Source organism: Podarcis raffonei, chromosome 2, assembly GCF_027172205.1.
Source record: "Podarcis raffonei isolate rPodRaf1 chromosome 2, rPodRaf1.pri, whole genome shotgun sequence".
Classification (NCBI taxonomy): Eukaryota; Metazoa; Chordata; class Lepidosauria; order Squamata; family Lacertidae; genus Podarcis; species Podarcis raffonei.
Window position 1 is genome coordinate 37402938 of NC_070603.1, and position 16957 is coordinate 37419894.

General features: G+C 43.3%; 1 protein-coding gene across 1 annotated transcript in view; it reads left to right on the forward strand.

Annotated features, from left to right (window-relative positions):
• Positions 1-16957, forward strand: part of MGAT5B (alpha-1,6-mannosylglycoprotein 6-beta-N-acetylglucosaminyltransferase B) — a 171318-nt gene that overhangs the window by 103908 nt on the left and 50453 nt on the right. The window contains exons 5-8 of the mRNA XM_053376036.1: positions 2261-2334; positions 6756-6926; positions 8131-8295; positions 9125-9294. Coding sequence (XP_053232011.1) covers positions 2261-2334; positions 6756-6926; positions 8131-8295; positions 9125-9294 — 580 coding nt within the window. The remainder of the gene's footprint in view (positions 1-2260; positions 2335-6755; positions 6927-8130; positions 8296-9124; positions 9295-16957) is intronic.

Sequence of the window (16957 nt, forward strand, 5' to 3'; positions counted from 1 at the left end):
TGCTTCAGGTTACATACGCTTCCGCTAACCTAGAAATATTACCTTGGGTTAAGAACTTTGCTTCAGGATGAGAACAGAAATAGTGCAGTGGCGGCGCAGTGGCAGCAGCAGGAGGCTCCATTCGCTAAAGTGATGCTTCAGGTTAAGAACAGTTTCAGGTTAAGAACCGACCTCCAGAACGAATTAAGTTCTTAACCCGAGGGACCACTGTATACTCCATGTAAGTCTTCCCATGAACACACAGTCACCTGGGCTGAAGGAAGGTCTTACACATGGGATGTATCTAATTCTAGTTCTACTCAGAGGAGACCCATTGAAATGAACGGACATGATTAACATGAATTTATTAATTTCAGTGGGTCTACTCTGAGTAGGAGTTAGTTGGATACAGTCCTCTGTGCTTTAACTCAGTAATGGAGGAACTATTAAACTCAGGGGTTGTCTAGTGTCCCTGATCTCAGGACCGGACAATGTCCCCATTCCTGTGTCCCATGAGCTGTCTGGGGCAGGCTAAAAGCTACTCTCTGGGGAAAGGACTTTAATTAGATTTATGTGGTGTTAATGTGCAGGAAAATGATTATTACACACACACACGCACACGCACACACAAAATTGATACCCCGCCCATCTGGCTGGGTTTCCATAGCCACTCTGGGCAGCTTCCAACACATAAAAACATAATAAAACACCAAACATTAATAGTAACAATCTGATCCAATATAAAAGTCGCAATAACTAAAATAGACAACTTATATCAAACAAAGCAACATTCAACAATACATTAGTATCTAATAGTAAACAGTAAAATTAAACATCAACAAATAATAATTAAACAGTTCACACTTATCAGCCACAATAAAGAATTACCAATCTACAATCAATAAAAATAACAGCAAATAACAATTCATAAAATACCACAAAACATACAAAACCCCGTAAAAGGATCAAATTGAGAAACAGACACACAACTTATAAAACTATTTTTAAAAAATATCCCTGAACTTCCCTTCTCAGCTGCTGAGTTGTTGTTGTTGTTGTAATATATATGAGATGGCTAGATGAGGCTCATCAATCTGGGAACATAGCCCTAAACACCTGCTGCCTTGCTGCTATAATCGTTTGTGAGAATGGCTTTGGGAGTAAACTTTGAGGAAAAATCTGTACCCACTGTCTTGTGGGACATGTTTGGGAGAAGAAAAGGCTAAAAAGTAAACCCTACACAAATCTGGAGTGGAGTCCCTAAAATGGTTGGATGGTGCCTTGTAAGCCTCCTTCCAGCAACTCCTGCAGCCAAGCTGGTGCCTTTGGAGCACATCAGTGAGGCTGAGGCAGGAGGTCTGGTTGTGTGGGCGGCTCAGGACCTTCATGCACACTGTCCAGGCTTGCACTCCGGAGAGGTTACTTGAGTGCTGCTAATGCAGCAAAAACAACGCAGGAGTCAGCAGTTATAAGTTACCGGTCTCTGCAGCCATAACAGGCCCTGTGATTCTCCAGCAGTTTGGCTTGAGACAGGCAGATACCAACAATATGAGTTTTTTGTGATGATATATTGCAATTCTGTGGCATTTTGGAGGACCGTGATATATTTTGATGCTTAGTATGTCATTTTCTTTTGTGGTTCTTGGTCATTTTAGTTATGTACATTCTTTAGTGATATTTATTTAACTGTGTTACTTAAAATATGGAATTATTAGTATTAATAATCATTGTTTGGTTTTGAATGAGGAATTCGTATTGTCTTTCCTATATTGATTGCTTTTTGTAAACTGCTTAGAGACTTCTGTTGAAATAGGAAGTGGTATATAAATTAGCAGTTTAATAAAAAGATGTCTCATTGCTAACCATGCACAACGTTAACCCCAACATCAAAGCTAATGATAAATACTGTAGAAAAAAATGCCTTGAGAAATAGTCTTGACTTTCTGCTTTCCCCAGCATTTAAGCAGTCAGTCTAAAGGTGAGTTCCTGATTTGCTAGAATAGGAGGCTGTTCGCACATAATGTTGTTTAGGGAAGGTTGAGATTGCCAGTCCTTGGATTCTGGTGCCTGGATAGGATCTAAGATGGGGTGTTTTGTGGGACAGAGGGAGGAGAGACAGGACCCAGGTTCATGGAACTGGAGCCCAGGTTGAATAATGTGAGCACTACACTACTTCTTCAAAACAGAAAAGAAAAGATAGCTGGTATTGTTAGTAAGCTCCCTTTAGTACCAGAATCTGAGCTCAGAACTAACCACTCCCATGTGTGTTTGTACTCAACAGCGATAGAAGGCAGGCGGGACCAGTGTGAGGTGCCCAGGGATCCCAAGTACCCTGACTGCTCTGGGAAAGTGGAGGTGAGTAAAGTAGATTGAGATTTGTGCTCTGAACAGAAAAAAAGGAAGAAATGAAAGTAATGTGTCTCATTGGATGACAGTTAAAAGAAGATGGAATCTTTTTTGTTCACACACTGTTCCAGCAAGCACTGCAGCAGTAAACCGAATTATTACGATGTGAGAAAACATCTTTTCAATTCATTTTTCTTTTTTTCCCCAAATTAGAAAGGAATATAAGTGAGATATAAAAGGCATAGGTAGTGTTTCAGACACTGTGGGGCGACACTGTGGGTTAAACCACAAAGCCTAGGACTTGCCAATCAGAAGGTCGGCGGTTTGAATCCTTGCAACGGGGTGAGCTCCCATTGTTTGGTCCCTGCTCCTGCCAACCTAGCAGTTCGAAAGCACATCAAAGTCCAAGTAGATAAATAAGTTCCACTCCGGCGGAAAGGTAAACAGCGTTTCTGTGTGCTGCTCTGGTTCGCCAGAAGCGGCTTAGTCATGCTGGCCACATGACCCGGAAGCTGTCTGCGGACAAACGCTGGCTCCCTCGGCCTATAGAGCGAGATGAGCACCGCAACTCCAGAGTCGTCCTCGACTGGACTTAATGGTCAGGGGTCCCTTTACCTTTACTTTACTTTTAGTGTTTCAGAGATCACCTGGGGAAATGAACACCGATAGTTAAGTTTTCCATGAGCCAGAGTTGGACCAGTGGGTGCCCTGCCCCACCAAGAATAAGGATTTGTTCCACCTCAGTAAAATTCAAGCACACAAACACTGACTTCTTGGTTTAGTGATACAACAAAATGGTATCTTATTCCTTAGAAGAGGGAGATTTCTTGTTGAGAACAAATCAGTAGCAGCTGGTGCCGCCTGCCCTCAAGTGATTCTGCTCCAAACTGACAACACCCACCTGACCTGTCCAGCTCTGCTGCCCACTCAAGTACCCCGCTGGCTCAGGGTGGACTTTTCAAGATCCATGTCTCCCTTACTATGCTTAATCAGTCCTGAAGTCCCCCTTTAGCTACTATATGGCTGTGAATGTGGTGCTCAGAGTGGGTAAGGGACAACTTAAGGGAGTTACTGTTTATTGCAACAAGAGACTGTACTCATTTAAGGAGGCAGAAGCTTGCAAACTTAATAATAACTGTTCTTATTTAATGCTTGTTTTTGGACACTAAGAAGCCATTGAAATAACTTCATTTCTTTGAAGCCTACCTGGAAATGTGGCAGCCCCACTTAGTGTGGAGGGCTGGCTATGGCCCTGGAGGTCAACTCTGAACTTTAAGGGACGTGAGTGGCACTGTGGTCTAAACCACTGAGCCTAGGGCTTGCCGATTGGAAGGTCAGCGGTTTGAATCCCCGTGACGGGGTGAGCTCCCATTGTTCGGTCCCAGCTCCTGCCAACCTAGCAGTTTGAAAGCACGTCAAAGTGCAAGTAGATAAATAAGTACCGCTCTGGCGGGAAGGTAAACAGCATTTCTATGTGTTGCTCTGGTTTTGCCAGAAGCGGCTTAGTCATGCTGGCCACATGCCCCGGAAAAACTGTCTGCAGACAAACGTCGGCTCCCTCAGCCAGTAAAGCTAGATGAGCTTCGCAACCCCAGAGTTGTTCGTGACTGGACTTAACTGTCAGAGGTCCTTTACCATTACCTTTTTATTCCCCTAGATTTTATATATTACTCCACCACCAGATAAGAACAGAGGAAGATCAAGGCCCATCTAGTCTAGAATCCTCTTCTCATACAGGGATCTGATTGGCTACTGGGAAGCCCACAAGCAGGACCTGACTGCAACAGTGCTCTTCCCGCTTGAGATGGTGAGATTCAACTCCCATCATCCCTGACTATTGGCCATAGTGGCTGGGCTGATGGGAGTTGGAGTCCAGCAGATCTGGAAGGCACCAGCTTGAGGAAGACCTCCCTATGGGGTAATATATACACTGCAGCTGCAACCATAGCCCTAATGTGTCAATTAGTGCTGTGTTGAACCTTCTAAGATATTTAATTTTGGTCATTTGAAGGAGGAAGATGAGGGCAAAATGGAGATACCCCCCCCCAAAAAAGGTAGGGTGGGTAGAACTTAATTAGTTTCAAGGGACCAGATTTGTTGAGGTGGATGAGTAGATTGTACTTTTCTTACATGAAGTGGCCAGGGTGTGTCTCTTTTCAGATCAAACATTTTTGGAAAGCCCTAAATTCGGGGAAAGAAGACCTTGTTGAGCTTGACTCTAGAGACATGAGAGGTGTTGTGGACTCTCCTTCTTTGGAGGCTTTTAAGCAGAGGTTGGATGGCCATCTGTCATGGATGCTTTAGCTGAGATTCCTGCATTGCAGGGGGTTGGACTAGATGACCCTTGGGGCCCCTTCCAACTCTACGATTCTATGAAATATTCACTGAGAGAAAGAGAGAGGATGCACACCTTCTTTGTGTGAAGTCTGAGCAACTAGGTTGCCCTTCCTTGCATGATTCATGGACTAATGTAGCATTTATATCTCTGTTAATTATTCATATGCAACAAAATGCAAAGGAAGCACCAATGGATTTATTGTCTTGCTTGTTTTTAATCTCAAGCGTTATCTCTGCCCTGGGGAACAAGCAAAGTGTTGTAACCTGATGCTGGTTTTGAGTACCACATTCTGCTTAGAGCAGCACATTGTCTTGACTTGAACACAACTCGGGCATTTGATTGGCCGGTGCAATTGTGTGCAGCTCTGTATCTGCACCGACCCGTTTAGCTTAACAGTAAGATTAACATGAAGTCATTCCCCGCACTGCACCCCTTCAGCTGTTATTTCAGCCTGCATGCCCCTCAACCAGCTACTTGACAAAACAAATTAACTGCCAGATTAACAAGACACAACCGTTGCATTACTCAGATTGTCCCAGCTACATAGCGGTCATTTTCTCCCATCCTCTTCCATGGTGGGGTTAAATTTTAAGTGTAATTTAATTGCTGGAGGCAGTAATTCGATCTCCTGTCTGGATGATTGGTGTGTTTTACATATCGGGAGTGGAGGGCTGTCTCCTGAGTGGCTTCGTTTGTGTAGTTAAGTTTGGAAGAGGCTGGCACCAGCAATTACGGAGGATGATAGATCTACATGGAGAACTGGAAGCCTGGGCTATTGCTTTGCATGCAAAATCACCTTGCGAGAGAACCTCACTAAATTTATTTCTCTTTAGCACAGAGATCAGCCTTTCTGAACCCGGTGGCCTCCATAAGTTTTTGACCACAACCTCCATCAGTGGAGTCATTTCCAGAATATCAGGAGGGAGGCTAGCTCTGCTTTTCTGGGGGAAAGAATACATGTGTTAGCTTCGCTCTATGGGGCAAAACCACTGCAGATAAGGATCAGGCATTTTCTACACTTATCAGCCAGCTTGCTTTTGTTCTGGCAAATTTCATCTGAAGTGCTGTGATATTATTTATTTCCTCCACAACCTGTGCTGATCAGTGATAACAGACCTCAGTGATAAGCAAAATAAGCTTTGTGAGATCTAAGCTAACAGATAAAATGTAAGCTCCTTGGCAGGATCTCCTATCCATTTTTAGATAAAAGCTTTAGATGAGTTTTCTGGGTAATAAAAATTCTATTCTATTTAAAGAGGTGAACCGCCCTGAGATCTCCAGGTATAGAGCAGTATAATAATGATGATGATGATGATGATGTAAATTTATTAAATCATTTTCTTAGGGCTGCTTTGCATGTCATTTTATTTATATACAGTATAAGGGAAAGAAAATGTGTGGTATACCATTGTGTATTAGCCTACACATACATGTATACAGCCGTGCTGTATTTTTTAATGAAAGTATGCTCTACTAATATATCAATAAATATATATATTTCAGATCTTTATCCTTTTTGGCAATGATTTTGTCCCTTAGATTGGTGCCACCAGCAAATCTTACCAGAATTTCCTATTCTTTACTTACTCAGAATTGTTTTCACAGTTTCTATTGAACAAAATTAGCTCCCACAACAGGAGGTTTGGTTTGTTATGTATTTAATGTTCTCCTTTTGTATTTTTATGCTGTAAACCACCTATGGTTTTTAATAAATATTTTTTTAAAAAATAATAATCAAATAAAAAGTTCAGGAGCTGTTTTGTTGACTATACCTCCCTAGTCTGAAAGTCTGTCTTTTCACTGCATCCTTTTGATTTCTTTCCTTTAACAGGATCTACGTCTGCCATATAAATACCTTTGTAACAACTTCTTCCAGTTAAGCCAATCATTTGCCAATACTCATGCATCATATTCCTTGATAAAGTCCAAAGAAACGAGCTCAGCCTCCAGAAATGTTAGCCTCTTCTCAGTGTAAATCCAAGCCTTAATCTGATGATCCCTTGATATCACTTGTTGCATTCAGAAGCTCCACTGTTGGTTACATCTTTGTGTAAAGGCTCACCTAACCAATACCCCTCCCTTTGCCTTTCAGTGGATGAGAGCCAGGTGGACATCAGACCCCTGCTATGCATTCTTCGGTGTGGACGGCACAGAGTGCTCGTTCCTCATCTACCTCAGCGAAGTCGAGTGGTTTTGCCCCGTGCTGCCTTGGCGAAATCAGACAGCGGCTGCATCTTCCACCATGCCACCACCCAGAGCGCAGGTGAAGCTTGTAGGCCTTGAATCATGCCAGTCAAATTCTCATTTATTTGACGAAGGTTGTTTTTGTCTGAAACAGTTGGTTTCGATGCTCTCAGACAACAGGAATAGGCAGCTGTGAGAGAAAAGATTACTGTCCCTGGCTGAGTGTAGGAAGGGCAAGAGAGAAAGATCATGCCCAATGGTGGTTATGTCACAGACTATGTGGGGGCATGGTCTCGCACTCATGCTAGGGTGCTCCTGTCTGAGTTGAGGAGAAATAAGGAGAGTCTGCTCTGTAACCTGGTACAACATTGCCCTCCTTCCTCCCTGCCATACTGCTCCCAGTAGGGTGTTGGTGCCAGTGGTCCTTGAGTGGCAGCAGTAGTTTGCCCCAGGAGTCTCTTCCATCTGCCTGATGGACAGGAAGTGGGGAGTGGGTATGGGGACAAGGCTGTTGTCAACTCTTCAAGCAACAAGTATACCTAGCAAAATGGTACCCCATGAAAACAGTGTATAAGCCCATTCTATCCACCCTGGAAATTCTTCCACCACTTCCTTCCCCAACATGCACAGGGGAGAGGAAATTGAGTGGGGTATCTTGGAGAAGAGTTATGGGTGGATGGATGGAACTACGAATAGAAGCACTCTGCACTGCAGCATTTAGTTGCACATCAAAACTGATTTACTTTAATCAACAAATTAGCTGTCCCTATATCACAGTTAATTTTCAAGATGGCACTGAACATATTGGCTGCCCCTTGGTGTCTGAATTTGTTCGCTCCAATCATGAGGCATCTTCAGCCAGGGCTGTAACTAGGGGGTGGTGAGGTGGGCCCCCACCAGGGGCGCAGGCAAGAGGGGGAGGTGCAAAATCAGCTAAAATATGTCCATAAATATATCTATAAATAAAAATATCGATTATTTCCCCATAAGAAAAGGTTTTAAATAGAGGGTGAATTGAACGGGTGGAGAGGGGGTTGTAGGAGAGGTGGAAAGAAGAACTAATTTGCCCATGGGAAGGGGGCGCAATCTGGAAGGTTCTGCCAGGGGCGCAAGATCGCCTAGCTGCGGCTCTGTCTTCAGCCCTGTTCAAATGGAGAAGAGAAAGGAAGCATACTTTGCCCATGTAACCTACATGCACCGTAGGATCTCCTTGCTCAGACAGCCATTGCAAGGGTCACCCTGGACCTTGTGTTAACAGGAAGAGTCTGTTGTTGTTTCCTTAGGCGTCTTTTCAGAGAGACCTCTCCTACCTCCTGGAGTTGATTGGCAGTGGCAAAGAGTCTTTGATCTTCATGAAGAAAAGGATTCGGCATTTGGCCACGCAGTGGTTGAGGGCTTCACATAAACTGGAGCAGAAGCTAGAAGACAAAAAGAGAGATCAGAAACAGGTACAAAATTAAATCTGCTGCTTGTGAACCAACTTGTTATTTGTGGGTATGGTGGACTCACAGCAAGATTGAGGGCTGTATCCAGCTGAATGTCCCCTCAGTACAAAGACCATATAACACCGGTCCTGAGAGACCTGCATTGGCTCCCAGTATGTTTCTGAGCACAATTCAAAGTGTTGGGGCTGACCTTTAAGGCCCTAAATGGCCTCGGTCCTGTATACCTGAAGGAGCACCTCCACCCCCATCATTCAGCCCGGACACTGAGGTCCAGCGCCAAGGGCCTTCTGGCACTTCCCTCACTGTGAGAAGTGAGGTTACAGGGAACCTGGCAAAGGGCCTTCTCAGTAGTGGCACCTGCCCTGTGGAACACCCTCCCATCAGATTTCAAGGAAATAAGGAACTATCTTACTTTTAAAAGACATCTGAAGGCAGCCCTGTTTAGGGAAGTTTTTAATGTTTAATGCTGTATTGTGTTTTTAACATTCGGTTGGGAGCCTCCCAGAGTGGCTGGGAAAACCTAGCCAGATGGGCTGGGTATAAATAATGAATTATTATTATAAATTATTATAAGGACTCCACTTCCACAATGGGACCTCCCTGCTCTTCCCCAAATCTGTCCTGGAGTGTTAGAGGAAACCTAGCTCAGGGGAAGGGGGAGATGGGGAAAGTTTTGTTGCACAAGTGGACGTCCTTGTGCTGATGGGATGTGATAGTTGGATTCACCCTGAGAGTTTACCTTGCTATGTGCTCTGTATATTTGCTTCTCCCTTGTACACCCAGCACTGATATCTTGCTCTCTCCCTCTTCCTCTCCCTCCCTCCCTCATTAGATTTTGATCCACATTGGCTTCTTGACAGAAGAATCAGGAGATGTTTTCAGCCCTCGCGTCTTAAAGGGAGGCCCCCTGGGGGAGATGGTCCAATGGGCAGATATTTTGGCAGTCCTTTTCATCCTGGGCCATAGCCTGAAAATCACAGTTTCTTTGAAGGAGCTCCAGAGGTGGGTTTGTTGATGAATTAGAAGCTGAACAGTGACATTTGTTTTGAAACATGTCTTTGGACTATGGCTCTTGCTCGTTGTGATCACAATGCTTAGATTACAGCAGTGGGGAACCTCAGGCTTGGGGGCTACATGTACTGTCCCCCAGCCATGCCCCTCACTGGCCACGCTTCAAACCCTCCTTGAGTCTTTATGTCTGACTAGACTGTCCCCTTAAGCTCTAATAATCCTCTTTGCTAGCCTGGATGGAGGAAAGAAATCTGTGGTGTAGAAACCAGCCTACTGTCCATAGGTAAATTCACACTCATTGCTCTGTCCCCTTTTGCCCTACTGACATGTGTCTCCCCTCCTGGAAAATTTCTCAGAAGGGAATGTGGTCCTCAAACTGGAAAAGTTGTCTCCATTTCATTGCCTGCTTATACCTAGGGTTGTGCCAAAATTCCACCCATTTCAATGTGGAGGTCAAAAGTCAAAAAATCACGATTTGTGGGGCCCTTGGTGCAAAACAGACCCTAAGTCACTGAAAATGTTTGGCCTTTTCATGTTTGTTTTTGGTCTCTGGTTTTTCACAATCTGCTGCTGCTGCTGCACCACTTTACCCCTTAGTTGGGGGTCCCTTTCTCCTTCATAGAATTATTCCATAATGGAAGTAAAAACGCAGCATTCCTGCTTAGCATGAGGAGGCAATGGTTCTTGGACTGACCTCATGAATGATCCTAGCCAATCAGAAACATGAGGACAAATGAAGCCTATTTGGGGCAATGCTTTCTTAATAGGCTGCCATGTTTGTCCCTTTCACAGTGATTCTCTCCTCCAGCAGTAGCAACCCCCCTCCCCAAATATATCTTGCTGCAATAGTGGGGCACTTCTCATCAGTGCTGAAGGTGTGATATCACCCTCCTCATTCCAACTCAGCCCTACTTACAGCTCAAACTGAGTTGCAGAAAGCAATTAGCCTAACTAGTGGGGATTGCTGCTGGTGGGGGTTAAGAAGAAGAAAGTGCAACAACATCACAGAAGGGATAGGCTGATTAGTATTTAACAGCCGTTGATTCAGTCAGAATGGCATGCTCCCTTATCAGCCCTAGCTGTCGCAAAAATACAATTTTTAAAATGAGTACTTAGCTTCCTGGTAAATGTTACAAGAAACACAGTTAAATGTTGCAAGAGATGGCTCCCTGTCCCCCAACTAGAACGCCTGGTATGTCTACTACTGAGATGGAATTTCTCAGAAGGAATTTCTCTGTGAAAATTTCTGAGACTTTCCTCTTTTTTCACATATGCACACACATCTGAAAAAAAATGCCACTTTACACATTTTTCTGCTGAACACTCTCCACCATATGTTGACAATAGGGGCCACGCTGCCAACACAGTTGCCGCCGCTGCCACCGCTTGTAGCTGCCACAGCAGAAAAGCCATAGAGAGAAAAGGAAAGAAGGGCTGTGCTACTGCCACTGTTCATCAGGAGTGACAACGTGGCCCCATGACCATGGGTGCCTGGGGTTGTCAGTGCCATGCGGCATGCATGGCCCTGGCACCGAAATTTGTGGGTGCCCAGTCCCTTCATGGGGAATTTTGTGTGTGCTAGGGCACCCAGGGCTCCAGGGAGTTGGCATCTATGCTGCTCATGGTGAGCCTCAGCCCCCTAAACCCCTTGGAGCATTTCTCCTCTCCTGGAAAAATTCAGTGAAATGCCCCAATTTTTCTGGCCACAGATAGAGTATTTCAAGTATTTGTACCCAGCTTTAGGTTCTGACTAGGGGGTGGTTAGGAAATGTGGTTCAGCTCACATTTGAAGGTGAACTTCCCTAATATGCGCTGCTTGAAGCAACGAGCAAACCAAGCTACCCTAGACATCCAAATTCGCACTGCTCTGAATTTTCAATGCAGTTCTCCGGAAAAATAATATGTGCCAAAAAGGAATATATTAGAGTAAACGTTGCATAAAAGAGCCATATATTTGTGAGGATAGCATACATACATGTACTACATTAGGAGAAATTGTTTGCAAAATGTATATATTAGGCAAATTTGTGTGTGAAAATGTGCACATTGGAAAAAAATTGCAGTAAATGGTGGATGAATTTTCACGTGGACTTCTTAAAAAAACAAAAACCCTTCAGACTGATGTAGAAATGTAGAAAACTGAATTTAAAACTAGAAAAAAAGAGAAACAGAAAAACCAAAATGGACAGACTCACCCACCCCTAATTCTGACATTGTTATGGTCACAGCCAGCAATGTGGAGCTGGGCATGGGGAAATACACAGTGTAATGCTGTAAGGACACATGTTTGGTTGTTATGAGGTGGAAGAGGATTAAGGGACATAAAGGGCACAATTAAACCCCTGTGTCTATGCCAAGCTCATATTGGGGTTTCAGTTTAGCAAACGTGCAGTGGCTGCTCTTTCACACAGTTCAAGCCCTTTCTTACGCTCAGAACAGTAGGAGATTTGGCCTCTGCATTCCAGCACTGGTTTCTGATGTTTGTTGGTCACTTAGATCTCCTGCACCATCAGCTCTCTTTGTAACCAGTAGAGGATCCTCTTCCCATTCTCTAGCAATTTCCCCTTCCAATCACATACCTAACAGACAGTACACTCTACTGTTGCAAGTGGTTTCCTACCAGCAGAGGATCTGAAAAAGCATAATTTCTTCTGCTCCTCTTTTAAGTTACTGCAGCATGCTCCTGTTTTGCAACACAGCACAAATCCATGAAGCGTCTCCTTTTGTAACATTTTAAAGGGCAGGAGAAGGGCCTTCGATTCAGTGAAACCAGCACATTTTTTATTGCTTTGTAGCACTTTGTGGAGCATTCCCTGCAAATCATCTCAGCTTCTTGCTGTATATTGCAGCTACAGAACAGTTAGTAGGGTGGAGGGTAGCTGGTTATGGAGCTAACAAAGACTTTAGCAGAAGAGATTACTCAGAAAATCCTAGTAGCACTTAAGGCCGTTTAGGTATTTAATTATTGTCACCAATGAACCTTGAGGCAGGGCTATAGGCAAATAAAGGAGCATTGTAGCTTCTGGAACTCTTTGCTCTGGGTACGGTGATTTGATCCTGTGTTGTTCTGTGGTTCCATGGTTGTTCCCCCCAAAAGTGCATTCTTGGCTACCCGACCCATTTCCCTGTTCTCATTCTCAACATGAATTTGAGGAGATGAACTGTGCTACACTCAAAGCCTGTTTGGGGAGTTGGGATACAACAACATCTGGAGGGACACATCTGGAGGGACACAGGTTGTGTACTCTCCAAAACTCAAGCTAATTCTTTTGTTTAATTCACCCCACCACTTTCACCACAAGCTCAATACTGCAGCTTAAACACATTTGCATAATTGTTTTAATTTGCCCAACCATTTTTGGTCAGAGCATGCAAAAACCTAACTTGACTGTAGCATCCCTTTAATGCAGATATCATAAAGTCGCAGCTGTCAGGCCTTATGCATTTCTTTCTTATGTTTGCCTGGAAGAATACAGGAGCCCTGATCTCAGTTGGTGATGATGTGAAGACAAAACGTCTGGCTCCCACCTTGACTCCTGTAGTTTAAACTAGATGCCTATTTTTTCACTCTTTTATCACACACACACACACACACACACACACACACTTCCCTTGCATTTCTTAGTGAATTTGCTAGCTTCCGTTTAATGCATCCTGACAGCCAAGAGGTGAAATGTACATGATTATCTGGTGCAAACCATGCAAAGGCATTGTTGTAACATCAGCAGCAATTTGCAGCTCCCGGGAAAGAGAGTGCAAGTGTCAAGCTGAATCAGTTAGGGTCCAGACAAGACTCCTTTGCTGCTAACTTTTGTGCTGAGTGTGGAGAGTTCCCAGTTAGAAATGGATGTCACTGGTTGTGTGTTGTGCAGTAGAGGACAAAAACTCAATCCCACTGGAATGGAGATGCAAACCATTTGGGCTCTGCAAAGCAGAGTTATAGATGAAACTCAGAAGTTTCTCCACCATCCTTTGGGAGGAAGGGTGGGGTATATGGTAAATTTAACAAATAAATGGAACAATCCTCATTTGATGATGGCAACTTCATAGCTTGCATGTGCAAACCGGTCAGATAGAAAACGACAACTAGAATTCTTATAGCTTCTCGCTTTTGTTGTGGGACGTGTGGGAGACAATGAAAAGTGAACTTCTGCCTTTTCAGCATGATCTCCTGACACTGTTAAAGGAACAATTGCACTCAGAATTTCAGGGAAGAACCATTGCTCAGTGATAGCGTATCTGGTGAAGTTCCAGCTTCATTCCCTGAAATCTCCAGGTAGGGTTGGGACAGAATTCAGCCTGAAACCCAGGAGAGTCACTGCCAGTCAATGGACAGTAATGAATTGGCAAACCCTGAGTCTGTATATTGCTGTTAACAGTAGCTTTCCTTTTAGAGTGACAGAAGATCATGTGCCCTTTAACTCCCTGCTTTGCACTTCCAAAGTGCTCTGTCCCATACTCCCAACACTCTTGAACAAATATTTCTAGTAACACTGGCAGAAGGAAAGTGGTTCAAATGAGAGGAGAGGTTTGATATGTGCCCACATAGAATCTACACCCCCCTTTTCAATCTAAGCATAAGAATTCTTCCTTTCAACTGGGGCGAGCTAGAAAAGGTTGTTCTTCAGCACAGTCACAACAATGCAGTTCTATTCCATGCATCTAGGGGTCAACAAGAAAAGCCACAGTCTGTTGAGACTTAGTAAAATAACTGCACAGCAAACCTTTGACTGTCCTTCTTTTGTGTGGGGCCTGTGCAATTATAGAGGATGTGTGTATTTGTCTGTGCTTCTTTGGTTCATTATGCTACAGAAATGAGTGGCTCATATGCAAGAAAGCACCAAACTTTCAAAGTGAGGCATTTTAATTACTTCTGGCAGATGAAAGCTTTTTATTTCCATGGCTTGTTTTTCTCCCCACAAAACAAAAAAGTCGTCGAGGCTCTGAATTTTAAATCACTTCCCACAATATACGGGATGTACCTACACCAGGATCATTCACACAAAACAAGCGATCGTCTGCACTGTTTGTGAAAAACAGCAAAGGCACATACATTAGAGCACCTACATTATGCCCAATGACTAGCTGTGATCCAATGGGCACATATGCATGTTCCAGAGTCAACCCCATTCTCCCCCCTGAGTTTTTCCTATCACCAATATGGATGCTAAGTTTGTCCCCATGTTTCCCTTTAACCTAGTCTTACACCAGCTTGCTCTTGTGTGTGGTGCGAACAAAGTAACAGTGTTAGGACAAGTATTGAAATTCATTTAGAGTCATGTAGTTTCCTGGGTAGTTTGTTGGATTTAGGGCCATTTTTTAAAATCCCTGCCTAGCCATGAAGCTCACTGGATGACACTTTTCCAGCCTAACTAGAGATCATTCTGAAATCCTCACCATCTGATTTAAGAATACAAGAAGTTGTAGCCAGATTCTTTGTGTGTGGCATTTACCACTGCAAAGGAGGACCCCAACTCTTCAGTATAACACTGCAGGGGAAGAGAATTAAAAATCACATCAAGATCACTGTCTTCGGGGGGCATCATTTTATCCTGTATGTACAGTCACATGCATGCATTGTATTGCAAGGGATACAGTGGAACAAGAACAACTGAAAACTGCAGCTAAGTACATATCTTCCAATTCCATAATTTATCATAGAAATTCTCTATGTTGGAATTATATTAAAGAGAGTGAAATGCACCACACAGAAGGAGCTTCTGAAACAATAAAGGAATATAGTACAGGAGGAAATGACACAGCCCTAAGCACAACACACCTCACAGAGTTTTTGTGATGATCTCCATGTATGCCCCTCTGAATTCCATGGAGGAAGGGCAGAATACAAACAATGGGACCCCTTTGGACCATTTATCTTTTCTGATAAAAGACAGACCATCCTTATAGGGAATCACAGGCATCAACACCTGTGATGAGTGTAGCAGTTTCAGATAAGAAAGGGGATTGTATAAACAAGGTTTGGATAACGGGATTGACAGTGTTTCATAAGAACCTAAAAGAAGCCCTGCTGCTTAAGATATTTTAAAATGCAGGAAATGTAATACCTAAATCTATTTTTCCAAGGTCAGAATTTTGTTTCAGGCACAATCCTGGAAGCAATTCTTGTGATCATTGCCCATTTCGCGCAGAAATGGATGAAAATGTTACATTTCCTTTGTTACATTTGTATAGAATGTAAAGATATGGATGTGTGTGTGCCTGTGCGTTGCAAGTTTCATAAAGTTGGGTTCTAGCTGGGAATGATTGTGGAAAGGCTTAGAAAACAGTCTTTCAAGCAGCATCTCTGTGGCTTAAGGAGGCTAGAAGCATAGCTCAGGTGTGTAGTCTCTATGGATTCCAATGTGAGGAGGCTTTCTTCATATTTTATTGTGCAGAACATTCAATCTTTAATGTGGATCAGAGAGTGAGGGCTATTTCACACAAAGCATATACTTTGGAATAGTTGTGCTTTAGTCGCTTGCTTTGTACGGGGAACCTGTGTGGTGTCATCATCATCAAGTCATAGACCTCCTTTGTTTTCCCTTTTCTCAGTATACAAAAAAACCCCATTAAAATATGAAAAGAGCAGAACACTAACTCAAACAGGGATGGTGCTTAACAGGAGTGGGCCTTGACACATTGCCCACTGATGCTCTCTCACATCTCTTGCTGATTCTTACCCACCCACCCACCCACTGGAGCTGCTGATCAGGCTCCGAGCCATGAGTTTACGCAGTGGTGTCAAGCACAATTTCCACAGCTGTAGATCACCGTAGTGCTACTCTTCTCTCTGTTAAAGAGCCATGGTTTTGATGTGTTCAGTGATAATATTGGACAGGTTTGCCTACCATCTGAAGGAAGGCTATACAACTTGATACAATTACCTTTCATTTTAGCCATGAATTTTTTAAACCAGTCTTTTCATTTGCCTTTCTTTTCTTTTCTTTTTTTGTCACAGAGTAAATTTTAAAACTGAACTTAACTAGCATGCTGCCTTTTTTAGTCAATGCCATTTTTATTTTTATTTTTAAGTGTGTTTCTTTTTCATTTTGTTTTTAACTGCACAGAAGTGCTGAAATCTTAAAAAGCACTTTGGTGGGAAAAAAAGATTTTAAAAAGTGATAGAAATGGACTTCAAAATGGACATGCTTGAGTGAATGCTTTCTTTTATGCCCACACATGCTGTCATGTCATGCTCACTGCCGTGGACAGAACACAGCAGAATGCACACACATAAAAATGTTAGAACCTTCCGAAGTGTGGGAGGTCAGCTGCAATTCTCTATGTTGCTTACAGTGGAAGAGCAATGATTGACAGATCCCAGAGCAATGCAATCTGCAGGCACCCTGGGTAGCAGGCCCTATACCAGTGGGAGGGAGGGGGAGGACTTCAAATGTAAGTGAGCCTTAAGTAACTTGAAGAAAAGGCAAAACAGAGAGAAAGTAGAATATTATTGTTACTGTCAGTGTTGTGTCTCTCGATAAATTAAGACTTCCCTATAGGCACAGATGAAAAGCGGTGTATTTTCCAGAAAGATATAAGACACCAAGATCTGTTGATGGTATAATTATACCTGATTTCTTTTAATGGAGATATTATCAAAGGACCACATTCCAGTCTCTCTTTCTCTCCCCAACCCCCTCTTTAATAGCCA